We start from the raw sequence: 13,858 nt of genomic DNA, 5'->3' as shown, positions 1-13,858 counted from the left end.
AGACTGACTTCTGTCTTAGAGACAGCCTCCTGCTATTGTTGGCTTAATATGTGACTTTTGTTTTAAGCTCATGTACCAAAGATTAATTATATTGATCCTTGCGTGGGCAGAAGCTTTCCTTAACTTGCTAGCATACTGGTCTAGTCTCTCTAATCAGCAAGGATCACATAGATCAGTGTCGGCAGAGAGAGGGAACTATGAGGCAGCATAGCTTGCAGTGATCGGGGTACAGCGCTTTATGAAGGCTCTGCCTGATTTAAAAAAGCAGTTGGAGGTCCGCCACTGCTGTGAGCTTCCCGACTGCAGAAAAGACGCAGCCAACATATATTCAGAAACATGCGGTAATTATTGTGTATTGCCTACAGTGATGTACAGAGATCAGCACCATGCCCATAAGAGGCTCACAACGTAAGTGCTCTCAGACACACAATATGATCACTTCTATAGGAAGAGTATAAGTGTGGGAGAGACTTCAATCTTCTACTTCCATCATATGATAACATTCTTACGTTAGATTTCTAAGTCTTGCTTCATTTGGCATCATGGGTGAAGGAGCACCATCTCTTTCCCAGTGTGTAGGTTTAGACAGGTAGATTTGCTCAAACTTTAGTAGGAATCGTGGCTGTAAAATCATTACAAAAGTCAAGATGTAAATTAAGTAGAAGATACATATGCAAGTAAGAGCCAGCTTATTTTATATTACATCACAGAATAGCAGACACGGAAAAATGTCCTGAAGAGCAACTCAAACACAAATCACCAGGCTTACATATACTACCTTAGTACAGTACCTTATCTTTAGTACAGTTTGCATGTAGTGACCCCTTCCCTCTAAATGATATACTTACTATGTAAGTAGCGGTCTCAGGAGTTGTGTTATACCGCCTGCATCTACCTCTCACAGAAGCTACTAGAACCAGGTCACTTCTGTTTAGCACCTTTAATAAATGCCACTGATAACAGCAGCATTGAAGAAGCACAAGTTTTCAGCTGTCCACTGGACTCCAGGACTATGATTGCATGTTGCTGATAAACTGCCATGGCAGCCAGTGTCATGATGAAACCCACATGGCTGGCATCCTGGTGTTACTGTGAAGCCTATATGAGACCATCATTTACTCTATATACTACACTGATGTGGTAGTGAATTACATGTATGTCTTTAGAGAGTGTGGAAGGAAACCGGAGTACCCAGAGGAAACCCACGCAAACACGGGGAGAACATACAAACTCCTTGCAGGTGTTGTCCGTAGTGGGGTTTGAACCCAGGATCCCAGTGCTGCAAGGCTGCAGTGCTAACCATGCGGCCTCTGCCATTTACACTGCTGCTAATGTTTTTGCGATTCAGCCTTGACGTTCCCGGGGCTGGACGTCTAGAACTGGGATGCACACAGTGTGCCTCACTGCTGTCTTTGTGTTTCGATATTCTAGCATACACGAGGCCCTTTTGAGGGGGTGAAGCATCTGGCAAAATTTACTCTTGCATCATGGATGCAACAGAGTGGCAATCCATTAGTCAGCACTATTTCTGTTCCTAACAATATGGCCAACAATCATGTGCAGCAAGAAGGTGCTCATGTGTTGAGTGCTTCCATGAAGTCCAAGTACATGATGTGTTGGTGGCGCGGTAACACTGACGCTTGCTTCCTCCATCCCCTCCCGCCAACCACGGACAACAAAGAGGGGATCGTTATCCTCTTCATCTCCTTACTGTTGTGAGCCCATCAACTCTTCCTCCTCTATTCGTTCCTCGGCTCCTGCACCTTTACTAACAATTTCTCGGGTACCATGAGCCCCCCTCAATCGCTGTAATCCACCCTCTCATGGCACCCGCCTGTACAACGACAGTCCAGAGCTTTTAGATATTGTTATCACTTCCGCATCCTCCTCTTTCTCTGGGACCACCACCTCCTCCCGCAAACTATTCAAAGTTTGTTCCAGCATATAGATGACCAAAATAGTGATGCTGATGACCGCAATGTCAGCGATAACCATCTTAGTAGCCATTTCGAAACTGTGCAGAAGGGTGCAGAGGTCCTTCATATCTGTCCACTCTGAAAGCGTGATTTGCTACACGTTGGTACTGTGTTGAGCCAGAGTATGCAAAACATCATACTTTACCAAGGGTCGTCGCTGTAGCCACAGATGCTGCAATATGTGCAGAGTGGAATTTAACCATGTCGTCACAGCGCATATTAACTTGTTAAATGGTAGTCCAAAAGACCTTTGCAGCGATGCAAGTCAATGACACGTGGGGTGTGGACCCCAGAAATGAACACGCAGCGACTATGCTTTCTGCAGCAGTGCATCCAGGCTAGGAAAATGGAGTACAAATTGATGTAAAACCAGGTGTGAGGTTGTCCAGCGTAGGTCAGCCACCATGTTTGCACTGTTATCACACACGGACCTCCTTCCCTGACTCCAGGTTCAGTGGAAACAGCCATTGCTCAAACTCAGCTTGGATAGCTGCTCACAACACTTTAGCTGTGTGACTGCGCTCTCCAAGGCAAATTAATTTAAACACTGCCTGATTCCCTGGCTGCGCAGTACAGAGGTGGGGGGATTCTCTCTGCACTGTTGGAAAGAGTGTCTCGTTAGCGGAGGTCCTATAGGAGGTCGTGTTAGATACAGAGGTTTGTCCCTCAAGCATTGGGGATTCCAAGATTTGCTGTCTAGTGACACTTTGGTGTCTAGTGTTTTAGTTCACCATCCTTTAGTGTGTAGTGGTTTAGTTCGCCATCTGCTGGCGTGTAGTGGTTTAGTTCTCCAACCCTAGGTGTTTAGTATTTTAGTTCTTCAACCCCTGGTGTCTAGTATTTTAGCTCTCCATCATCAGATGTGTAGTGGTTTAATTCTCCATCCCCAAGCGTCCTGCAAGCCTTGAGGATTCCAAGACTTGTGAAGCAGCCTCTTCCCACCTGACCCCACAGCCACCAGAGTTACCGAGTTCCTAGCCAGAGAGATTTAACGCCCCTGGCCATGCTTCCTCATCCAGGTGCCAGTGCTGAAATGCACCGTCAGATATAGATTTTTTTTCAAGGAACAGGTAAAGTTGTCTGCTACTTGCTGGTGTAGCTCAGGCACATCTTAAGAGAAGAAGCAATAGCGATTAAACACTGGTACTGGGGGACTGCGATGTATCCACCAGGCGGAAAGGCTGCATTTCTGTGGTCAACAGATTGGATTGGGCAAAAGATCTGTCAAGGGTTTCATCCAATTATCACAGATCACAGGCCGGGAGTCATGCAGAACCACCCGCTCTGATCTTTGAAGCCAACACCTCTCAGCTGGCCCCTATCGTCCAATTACACGATTGGGCGACGATCAACCGAGAAGGCCGCAGGCTGTTCCCAATAATCAGTTATCAGAAAAATAACACTGAGCATACGGCATATACACTTCCGGATTACAATGCATGGAATGTGTATATACTGCTATCTCCACGATAACCCCACAATACTCGCTACCACCAATTTTTTTAATACAGGCTTATTGACGCCATTCTTCTTTTGAGGGCCACACCATCAGGCTCTTCCATCTCCTCTCCCTCAAAGTAGCAGTCATATACCGTTTCCCCAGGCTCACCCACCCACCCACTTCCTTGACCACTTTTCTGCCTAGCTGCCGCACTTCATGTCCTCAGAATTACCAACCCTTATCCTGGGAGACTTCAAAATCCCCATAAACAGCCCCACCTCCCCAACTGCATCCCAGCTTCTATCTCTACCCACTTCTCTTGGCCTCTCACAACTTTTAGCCTCTGAGACATGGAAAGATGGTAACATCCTTAATCTAGTCTTTGCCCGGCTCTGTTCTCTTACCTAGAAAACTCACCTCTTCCCCTTCTCTACCCCAAGAAATTAGGACTAACCACAAGTGACAGTTTTAGGAGCTCACTAAAAACACATCTGTTAAGGGCGGCCTATCGCGTTCCCTAATCAAAGTCCTTTTAACATATGAAGCCCATTCTCTACTTCTCTGAACATAATTCACCATCAAACTCCACTGTGCCCAAAAGCACTACAAATAGAATCGTAGAGTTGGAAGGGACCTCCTGGGCCATCTGGTCCAACCCCCTGCTCAAAGCAGGATTTGCTAAATCATCCCAGTCAGATGTCTGTCCAGCCTCTGTTTGAAGACTTCCATTGAAGGAGAACTCACCACTTCTCGTGGTATTGGCTGCTGACTACCTCATGCAGCCTTTATCTACCCCTCCCCCCATTTCCTCAACATGGCTGAACAATCAATGTAAATAAGCACCTGTACTTTATATCACTCCTACCTCATTGTAAATTGTGAGCTCTTACAAGTAGGATAATTATTTTTGCTTTAATTATTGGACTATCATTAACTTTGTAACTTGTGACTGCTTTAGATGTATTGCTGACTTGTAAAGCACTGTGGAATACATTTGAACTATGTAAATAAAGACTACTATTAGTAGTAGATTGGAGATGGTGAAGTTCAAGCTCTTAGCTTTGCCATGTGTAGGAGGAAACAATCTTTTACGGGACCACAACTGCACGAACAAAAGGCTGACTGCTGTGCTGACAAAGGGTGGAGTAAGTGCAGGCAGCGATGTTATGGTGGATTGAGAAAGATGCGATGTGCTCGGTGTCCGAGACCGGTCAAAAACAGCAGGCGGGCTGTCACTCCCCACGACTGTAGCGGGTAAACAAGTCGAGGTTCAGCGGACAGAGACCTGTGCGAGAACACTTGCCACGTTGACTGAGTAAAAGGAAGCAGCAGATGTGGTTGATGGGGCAGACAGTGGTTGGCGAGGCCCGCTTGTCCGTATTTTAGGGCAGTGAGATTCCCAGACTAATGGATTTTGATCACGCTTGTGCCGGTTCATGCATGCAATAGTCAAATTGATGGATTTTTTTCCTCTACTCAGTTTTTTTTTTTTTTACAAAATTGGCAGATAACGCCAGTTGGGTCATCTTTTGCAGTGTCAAAAAAGGGCCAGGCTAGCCAACCCTTACAGCCCCTGGGAACTGCAGACCAACGACCGCTGCTTGACAAAGCTAGAATCGCGGGTGAGGATGCAGTGCTTGTCGTCGTTGCATCAGTCAGTGTCTGTGCAGCAAGCCACAACGTAACCTACTCGTCTTTAGAGTTGAGCGAATTTGTCCGGATTCGGTTGCTGAATCTGAATTTGCCATATTCGTGCCATATGGGTACCCTATTCGTGCCGAATGTATGTTTGATGATCGGTTCTGAACATATTCAGTAATTTCTACTCTCATTGACTGACGATGTTCGGATGTGTTCGACAAATATTGCAAAAACAATATTCGCTCCCGATCGTATTTGGAACCGAATCCGAACAAATTTGCGCAATTCTACTCATCTTCCGTCTCCATCTCCTACTCTGATGAGCTACAGAGCTGTGTGCCTCTGGGTTTACACCAAGTGGGATCTACAACCTCATCGTCATCCTCTCATCTTCCCCTTCTCACCCCAAGAGTCACCCTCCTCCTCTTCCTTCCCCGACAGCACTATAGCGTCCGTGTGCATCTCAGGTATCTGAGTCTCATCAGGATCACCTTCACCCCCCTGGGGGGGTTAATGTCTGGTGATGAGGCTCTCGATTCTGCTAGGACCCTACTTCGTTAAGCCCCGGATCCAACTGACAAATTTGTTGCCAACTGGTGCAGCTGCTTTCCTCCTCTTGAGTCTGTGAATCTTTGGAGCAGGCCTCTCTGATGCCCATGGAATAGAATGTGCAAACAACTCTGCAGACTCGCCCATCTGTGGTTCCCCACAGTCAGTTGGTGCTTGAAGAGTTGTAACACTGGGCAAACAAGTGTAATTGGGGTGCCACTTCTGAGGAGTGTTGTGTTTGAGGTTACGGTGGAGGAAGAAGAGAGGCCACTTGATGCAGAGCTTGCCATCCACTAGACCACATGCTCTTTCTGGCCCTCATCTACAAGGCATTCCGCTGTGCAGCTGCCAAAGGAAGGGTGTCAAATAGTCAGTCCAGTAACAGAAGTTGTCAAAATGCTGGGGAATTTCTCACTGCAGTAAAAAAACAAACCTACTTCTCATCACTCATATCGTCCCTGTCACACAAGCCTAAACAGCTATTCGGTATTTTCAATTCTGTCCTCGTCCCCCAGCTCCCCTTCTAATCATCTCAGATGAAGACTGCCTCATTCTTCGAGCAGAAGAGTGACAGCACAAGGCAAAGCTTTTGCCTAAAGTCCCCACAGCCCCTCCTCATAACTACTCAACTCTCCTCCTCTAAAACCAACTTCTCCACCATCACGGAAGATCAACTTTCCAAATCACATCTCACCACCTGTGAGATCTACCTATCTGGACCTGATATCACCTCCTTACTAACCAGAATTCCACTATATCTGTCTGGACCACTATTTCATCTTTCTTCTCTGCTAGATTTCTAAAACGTAACATGGATAAAACCAAATTCATCATCTGTCCACCATCTCATTCAACCCCCTCCAACTGATCCATCCATCAAATTCAATGGCTGCCCACTCTCTCCAGTCCCGCAAACTTGACTCTGATCTCTCATTCAAACCGGTAATCGAAACCCTTTCCACTTCCTGCCGACTCAAACTACAAAATAACTCTTGTATCTGCACATTCCTCATCCATGAATCTGCAAAACCGCTAGGGCATGCCCTCATCTCCCGCCTCGACTACTGCAACCTCCTGCTCTGTGGCCTCCCTTCTAATCTGCACCACCCCTCCAATCTATCTTAAACTCTGCTCTGGCCGACTAATCCACCTGTCACCCCACTATTCCCTGGCTTTTCCCCTCCGTCAATCCCTGCATTGGCTCCCCATTGCCCATACACTCCAGCTCAAAACCCCAAATTTGACATACATCGCTATTCAAAACCCGTCTCCTCCATACATCTGTGACCTAGTCTCCTGGTACTTTCCTGCATGCAACTGCCGATCCTCACAAGATCTCCTTCTCTACTCCCCTCTTATCTCCTCTTCCCAAAATCACATACAAGATTTGTCCTGTGTATCCCCCCTACTCTCGAACTCTCTTCCCCAACATAGACTCTCGCCTACCATGGAAACCTTCAAGAGGAAACTGAAGACCCACCTCTTCCGACAAGAGTACAAACTGCCCACCATACCGCTGCACGACCAGCTCTACCCTCACCTACTGTATCTTCACCCATCCCTTGTAGATTGTGAGCGCTTACAGGCAGGGTCCTCTCTCCTCCTGTACCGGTAGGTGACTGATTTGTTCAAGATTATTTTACTTGTTGTTTGCTATGTATACCCCTTTTTACATGTAAAGCACCATGGAACAAATGGTGCTATAATAATAAATAATTGTATGAATTGTAATGTGGATTAATTGATGCCACTTTTCCTGGTGTCTGCCCATAATTTGAGCTGTTTTGGCAGCTTTCATTTTTGTTCCCATTGAATTCAATGGGGTACGGGCATGTTCAGCGAACATCGGGATATTTGCCGGGCAGAATCGAACCTTGAAAGGTTTGCTTATATCTAATAGAGACACGTCACCACTTCTGTATTTATCACCCATTCCTGGTCTTGGCTTACAAATACTGAGGTAAATTACTGAACGTGTGTACATTGACGAATTGGTTTTGCTGCGCTGGTGAAAGTCATCAGGTCTGTCAAATTATAAAGTTATTTAACCTATATGGTAAAAACATAGCAGGAGAAAAAAAAAGGCGATAAAAACATTATATGTACCCCAAAATGGTACAAATACAAAAAAAGTCTGCAAAAATAAGTCTTCAAACAAGCCCATCTAAGGCAAGACAAAAATATTACAATTCTTAAAGCAAGGACAATTTCTTTATGAAAATTAGTTTTTTTATTTTTCATTTACATTAAACCCCCCCACAAATTTTAAGTTTAGCATCACTATAATCATACTCATCTCGAGAATCAAGTTTCCAGGTAATTTTTACCACACAATTAACGTCGTAAGAACTAGTAACACCCTTACTGCCCTCTCTACACAAAAAAAAAAAAAAAAAAAAAAAAGGATCACGTTTTACCCCGTACACTTTTCACTGTACTTGGATTTTTTTTTTACGGCTATGTTGATGGAAAGTTAAAAAAAAAAAAAAAAAGTTATGACTCTTAGAGGGGGAGGAAAAACAAAAAAAGTGCAGAAATTGGTAGTGGAGCAGCAGGAAGGGGATAAATGGAATGTCACAGATTGTCAGCTTTCTACCTATGCACAGTGTATACAAAAATCTACCAATCAGTGGTGTAGGTGGGATTATACAGAGCTCAGCATTCAGAGGTGGTTGGTGTACAACAGATGAAACAGTGATTTTTATCAAAACTACAACAAGCAGCCCAATAAGAGATACATTGCTGAAATCAGGATCTCAGTCCCTACATCTTGTTGCTCTCAGATGGGGTAGCAAAAACCTTAAGACAGATTCCCTTTAAGTAATTTAAAAAAAACACAAACCAAAAACAAACTAAGTAAATAATCGTGCCTTCCAAAGAACAAAAAATAAAAGAACTGCCCTACATTACAATCTACACATATACTAAAGCCTGCTATTTGCTATTGCACAGGGCTGGAGTTAAGAACTGAATCTATTATACCAGTCATATATTTATCATCTGCTTCACATGACTGAGACCTACCGGTTCTTCTACTTCTCCTGTGGTGTGCTGAGCTTCAGCTTGTAGATCTATCGGTGGGGCATCCTCCACAATCCTCTGCACGGACATCTGAATGAACTCATCAAATGAATCAAGTTGTTGACGTACCAAACCCTTCTCATCAAAATAGGAGCTGAGGAGAAGCAAGAATGACAGAAAATACCAAGATGAGTTAGCATAACACATACAGGGTTGTCTTGTCTCTACTTCCATACCTTTCTTGCAGGAACGGACTTAAAGATGACCTGTCACCAGATCTAAAGAGACCAGTTCTTGCTAATAAACTAAAAGCAAATACTGATTACTTTTCATCTGCTGACAGGTTCAAGCTAAAGGGAACCTGTCAGCAGGATTGTGCACAGTAACCTACAGACACTGTCAGGTTGGCGCTGTAATACTGATTACAATGATACCTTGGTTGATGAAATCCATCTTGTGGCTGTTTCCTAATCTTTATTTTTAGCTTTTAGTTAATGATATCCTCGTGCTCTAAAGGGCCTGTCACACTAAGCGATATTGCTAGCAATATCGCTATAACGTCACTGGTTTTTGTGATGTTATAGCGATATTGCTAGAGACATCGCTGTGTCTGATACTTACCTCCGACCGCTCCCCCGCTGGTTATTGCTGATCGCGCGAGAACGTCCTGGACCGTTTCTCGTCGTCAGCTTCCTGCTGGGCTTCCTGTGGCGCCGACGAGCGACGCGTGGACGTCAGGATCGCCTCGTCTGACAGGTAAGTAGCGACCCCCGACCCCTGCGTTGTCGCTGGTGAGATCTGCCTGTTCACTAGCGACCACTTAGCGATGTACTAGCGATCCTGACCGCGTCATATCGCTGGTGCATCGCTAAGTGTGACAGTACCTTAAGATGGGGCTGGTGTATGTGTGCTCCGATTAGCTATTCATATTGCTGACGGGTCACTGATCTCTCACTGATCTGCCAGTTTGCATAATGAATACCATCACATACTGGAGAAGAAAAAAAAAAAAAACACTTCTGCAGGCAGGTGCCGGCCGTGGTACCTGTGCTGCAGCATAATCGAATGGTTAATGTGCACTTAATCCCTTTTGCAGATTTACTTGAGCGAGGGAGAAAAAAGTCATTTTGAAAATGGCGCCCAGGGCACCTGTGCAGTAGCAGGTCTCGGAGATTGCCAACAGCTGCTATTGCACATGTGCGGGAGGCGCCGTCTTGGAGAAGGCCCAGGATGGCAGACGTCATACCGGAAACTGGCCCAGGGCGGGATAAATTATTACATGTATGTCTATAGGATGTAGAACGGTACAAATGCCCTTACATCTGACCAACATAGAGGTGGGGGGCCAAGAGACTCTAGTTACACCACTGCTAGAATGTATGACCAGCTTTCCATCAGTGGAGATTGTACTGCTGTGCAATGCGGTTATTTGAAAAAAGTCAAACAAATCCATCAGCTGGGTAACAATACTTTCCTGCCACCGCTGCCATATCATCCTAACCATATAACCCTCACTGAATGAGCACTAGTGGTATCTTCTAGCAAAATGCCACCCTTGCCTTTCTTTAGTTAGTCATGAAGGCTTCACCAAAGTGAAAAATACACAAAGATATTAACACCAATCTGTCGCCATTTGCAAGATCTCCGCTTGTGGTCAGTGAGCAAAAACCGTGGTCATCTGGTCATTAAAAGCATATTCTGCAGGGCTTGTCCAAGACCCCCAACCTTTGCTTCTGGGGTGTCAGTGGATGATTTGGAACCTCTGGTCTAAATGTACAGGCCGCCATTTACTGGAAGCAAGCAGGGAGCTTGGAACTAGCACAGCTTGTGAATGCGATCTCCTGGGACCTGTACACATCACCCTCAGTGGAGGGCTGGCCGCCTGGCTTACCTGATGACAATCCAACAAGCCTCCTGCCACAGATCTGGAGTGATCTCATCATCCTCCTCATCATACTGCATATCTACAATGGAGAGCAGTCACTATTAACACACACGTCAGCCATGATGGCGCATACACTTGGCCCCTTGCAGCCTCTTACCCTCTTCCGCGTCGTACATAATGGTAGCTCAGCGGGGACCGCACCACCGAAAAAACTCCCCACACAGCGCTCAGTCTCTTAACACTAGAACCAGCACAGCCGCCAACAACACAGTGGCAAAGCGGAGGAAACAGAAGCACTTCCGCTTCCGGGTCAATTTCACGGGAAACGACGACACAATCTGACTCTATGGTTTTAGTCTGCAAGAAGGAGTGAGCCCACACAGGGATAGCTGTAGTGCGCCCTAGTGGTCAGAGCCGGTACTCACTTGTGGATTTGTTCCCTGATTGCTCCCCTGCTATGGTGACAGTGTTATATCAGCCTCCCCCCACCTGCTGCAGGGTTACAGAGATGCAGCCCTTGTTTAGTAGGCACGTGGTTTATTTCCTTACACAGCACCGCCACCATCACAATGTGCAGCCTTATACATGATCATCACCGGCCCCCATTTTCCCCCTATCTGTAAGTCAATGGAGTAAGGGAGGAAACCCACCCAAACACAGGGAGAACGTACAAAAGTTCTTGCAGATGTTATCCTTGGTGGGATTTGAACCCAGGACCCCAGCACTAATTATTAATCCAGTGTATTGCCATGGTCTCACACAACAGATACATATGGCACATCTCTGAAAGACGGGAATGAGGGACACATGCTGTGGAGTGCACAGTGGACTTTCTATTTTGTGCTAAACCACTTCCCTAACCTCACCCACACCTATATATGTGCCCACACAGAAAAACTGCTCCTAGTGAAGCCCATTAGTGTTCTCACACAGTACGGTACTACTGTCAAGGTCCTCACAAAGTACCCCACAAATAGTGTGAATCCACTGCATCACCCCACACAGTATGATGTCCTCACAGTACATTCTCCCTATTCACAGTCTCCTCTACAGTACTTCACCCTACTCAGATTATGATATCCTCACAGTACATTCTCCCTACACACAGTATAATATCCCCTACAGCACATCTCCCCTACACACAGTATAATATCCCCTACAGCACATCTCCCCTACACACAGTATAATATCCCCTACAGCACATCTCCCCTACACACAGTATAATATCCCCTACAGCACATCTCCCCTACACACAGTATAATATCCCCTACAGCACATCCCCCTACACACAGTATAATATCCCCTACAGCACATCTCCCCTACACACAGTATAATATCCCCTACAGCACATCTCCCCTACACACAGTATAATATCCCCTACAGCACATCCCCCTACACACAGTATAATATCCCCTACAGCACATCTCCCCTACTCACAGTATAATATCCCCTACAGCACATCTCCCCTACACACAGTATAATATCCCCTACAGCACATCTCCCCTACACACAGTATAATATCTCCTACAGCACATCTCCCCTACACACAGTATAATATCCCCTACAGCACATCCCCCTACACACAGTATAATATCCCCTACAGCACATCTCCCCTACACACAGTATAATATCCCCTACAGCACATCTCCCCTACACACAGTATAATATCCCCTACAGCACATCTCCCCTACACACAGTATAATATCCCCTACAGCACATCTCCCCTACACACAGTATAATATCCCCTACAGCACATCTCCCCTACACACAGTATAATATCCCCTACAGCACATCTCCCCTACACACAGTATAATATCCCCTACAGCACATCTCCCCTACACACAGTATAATATCCCCTACAGCACATCTCCCCTACACACAGTATAATATCCCCTACAGCACATCTCCCCTACTCACAGTATGATCTCCCCTACAGCACATCCCCCTACACACAGTATAAAATCCCCTACAGCACATCTCCCCTACACACAGTATAATATCCCCTACAGCACATCTCCCCTACACACAGTATAATATCCCCTACAGCACATCTCCCCTACACACAGTATAATATCCCCTACAGCACATCTCCCCTACACACAGTATAATATCCCCTACAGCACATCTCCCCTACTCACAGTATGATGTCTGCACAGAACATTCTCCCTACTCACAGTATGATCTCCCCTACAGCACATCCCCCTACACGCAGTATGATCTCCCTTACAGCACATCCCCCTACACACAGTATGATCTCCCCTACAGCACATCTGCCTACACACAGTATAATATCCCCTACAGCACATCTCCCCTACACACAGTATGATGTCTGCACAGAACATTCTCGCTACTCAAAAGTATGATCTCCCCTACAGCACATCCCCCTACACAAAGTATAATGTCCCCTCCTTGTAACCTCCCTGTGTTCCTTCCTAGTGCCAGCCTCGTCCGTTCCTGTCCTCAAGCCTTCTCCTGCAGTACCTGCCGCTACCAGTCTTGTCCGTTCCTGTCCTCAAGCCTTCTCCTGCTAGACCTGCCGCTGCCCCTGTGGTCTTCGGTTGTCTTTCTCCTGCTATCTGTCCCTGGGTATCAGCTTCTGTGGCGATAGTCTCCCCTGGGCTTGCCCCAGACGCTCCCTGTATAGGGGGTGGCCCACTTGGCCAGCTCGCCCCGAGGAGGTTCATTGTCGCGGTTCTGCGGGTTCACTTCCGGTTCCCCTCAGCCCTACAGTATAGTCAGGCCATGGACCCCGCTAGTACCCCAACCCCAACCCAAAAGGAGCTCCTATTCCTACGGGAGAATCACGCAAGGATAATGTCCTTCCTCAAGTCCATGGAGTCCCGCTTGTCGACCCTACTGGCCTCTGATCCTGGGACTGCCTCCCAGCTGGGCAGCCTCCAACAGGAGCTAGCTCAGCAGCGTAACACTCAGGCCCATATACTGAACTACATGGCATCCATAGATAACCGTCTTCTTGCTCTGCAATCCACAGCCTCGACCTTGGCCCAGGCTGTGGTCCCTCACCCGCCGCCCTGTTTGGCAAACCCCCCGCATTATAGTGGCGATCCCAAGTCATGCAGGGGTTTTTTAAATCAATGCCAGCTCCATTTTGAGCTGTTGCCGCAACAGTACCCCACCGACCGAACCAAGGTGGCCTTTGTCGTTTCTCATTTGGAAGGTGAGACCTCTCTGGGAGCGTGATGACCCCTTGGTCTCCCAACTCTCCATCTTTCTTGACTCTTTCCGTAAAGTGTTTGACGAGTTGGGCCGCCTAGCCTCTGCCACCGAATCACTTTTTAACCTGCATCAGGGAGCGCTCTTCGTAGGCCAGTACGCCATTCACTT

At 46.5% G+C, this 13,858-nt stretch overlaps 1 protein-coding gene across 1 annotated transcript in view; it reads right to left on the bottom strand.

Moving 5' to 3' along the window:
* The window catches only part of POLR2B (RNA polymerase II subunit B), a 94,094-nt gene extending 83,178 nt beyond the window's left edge, over positions 1–10,916 (bottom strand). The window contains exons 1-4 of the mRNA XM_073543699.1: positions 10,671–10,916; positions 10,520–10,592; positions 8,632–8,782; positions 510–622 (exon numbers count right to left, since the gene is read on the bottom strand). Of these exons, the coding sequence (XP_073399800.1) occupies positions 510–622; positions 8,632–8,782; positions 10,520–10,592; positions 10,671–10,689 (356 nt within the window). The 5' untranslated portion in view covers positions 10,690–10,916. The remainder of the gene's footprint in view (positions 1–509; positions 623–8,631; positions 8,783–10,519; positions 10,593–10,670) is intronic.
* Positions 10,917–13,858: the final 2,942 nt, after the last annotated feature.

The sequence above is a fragment of the Dendrobates tinctorius genome, unplaced genomic scaffold (genome assembly GCF_039654945.1).
Source record: "Dendrobates tinctorius isolate UK_male_01 unplaced genomic scaffold, ASM3965494v1 ptg000011l, whole genome shotgun sequence".
NCBI lineage: Eukaryota > Metazoa > Chordata > Amphibia > Anura > Dendrobatidae > Dendrobates > Dendrobates tinctorius.
This window is presented reverse-complemented; position numbering and strand designations above follow the sequence as displayed.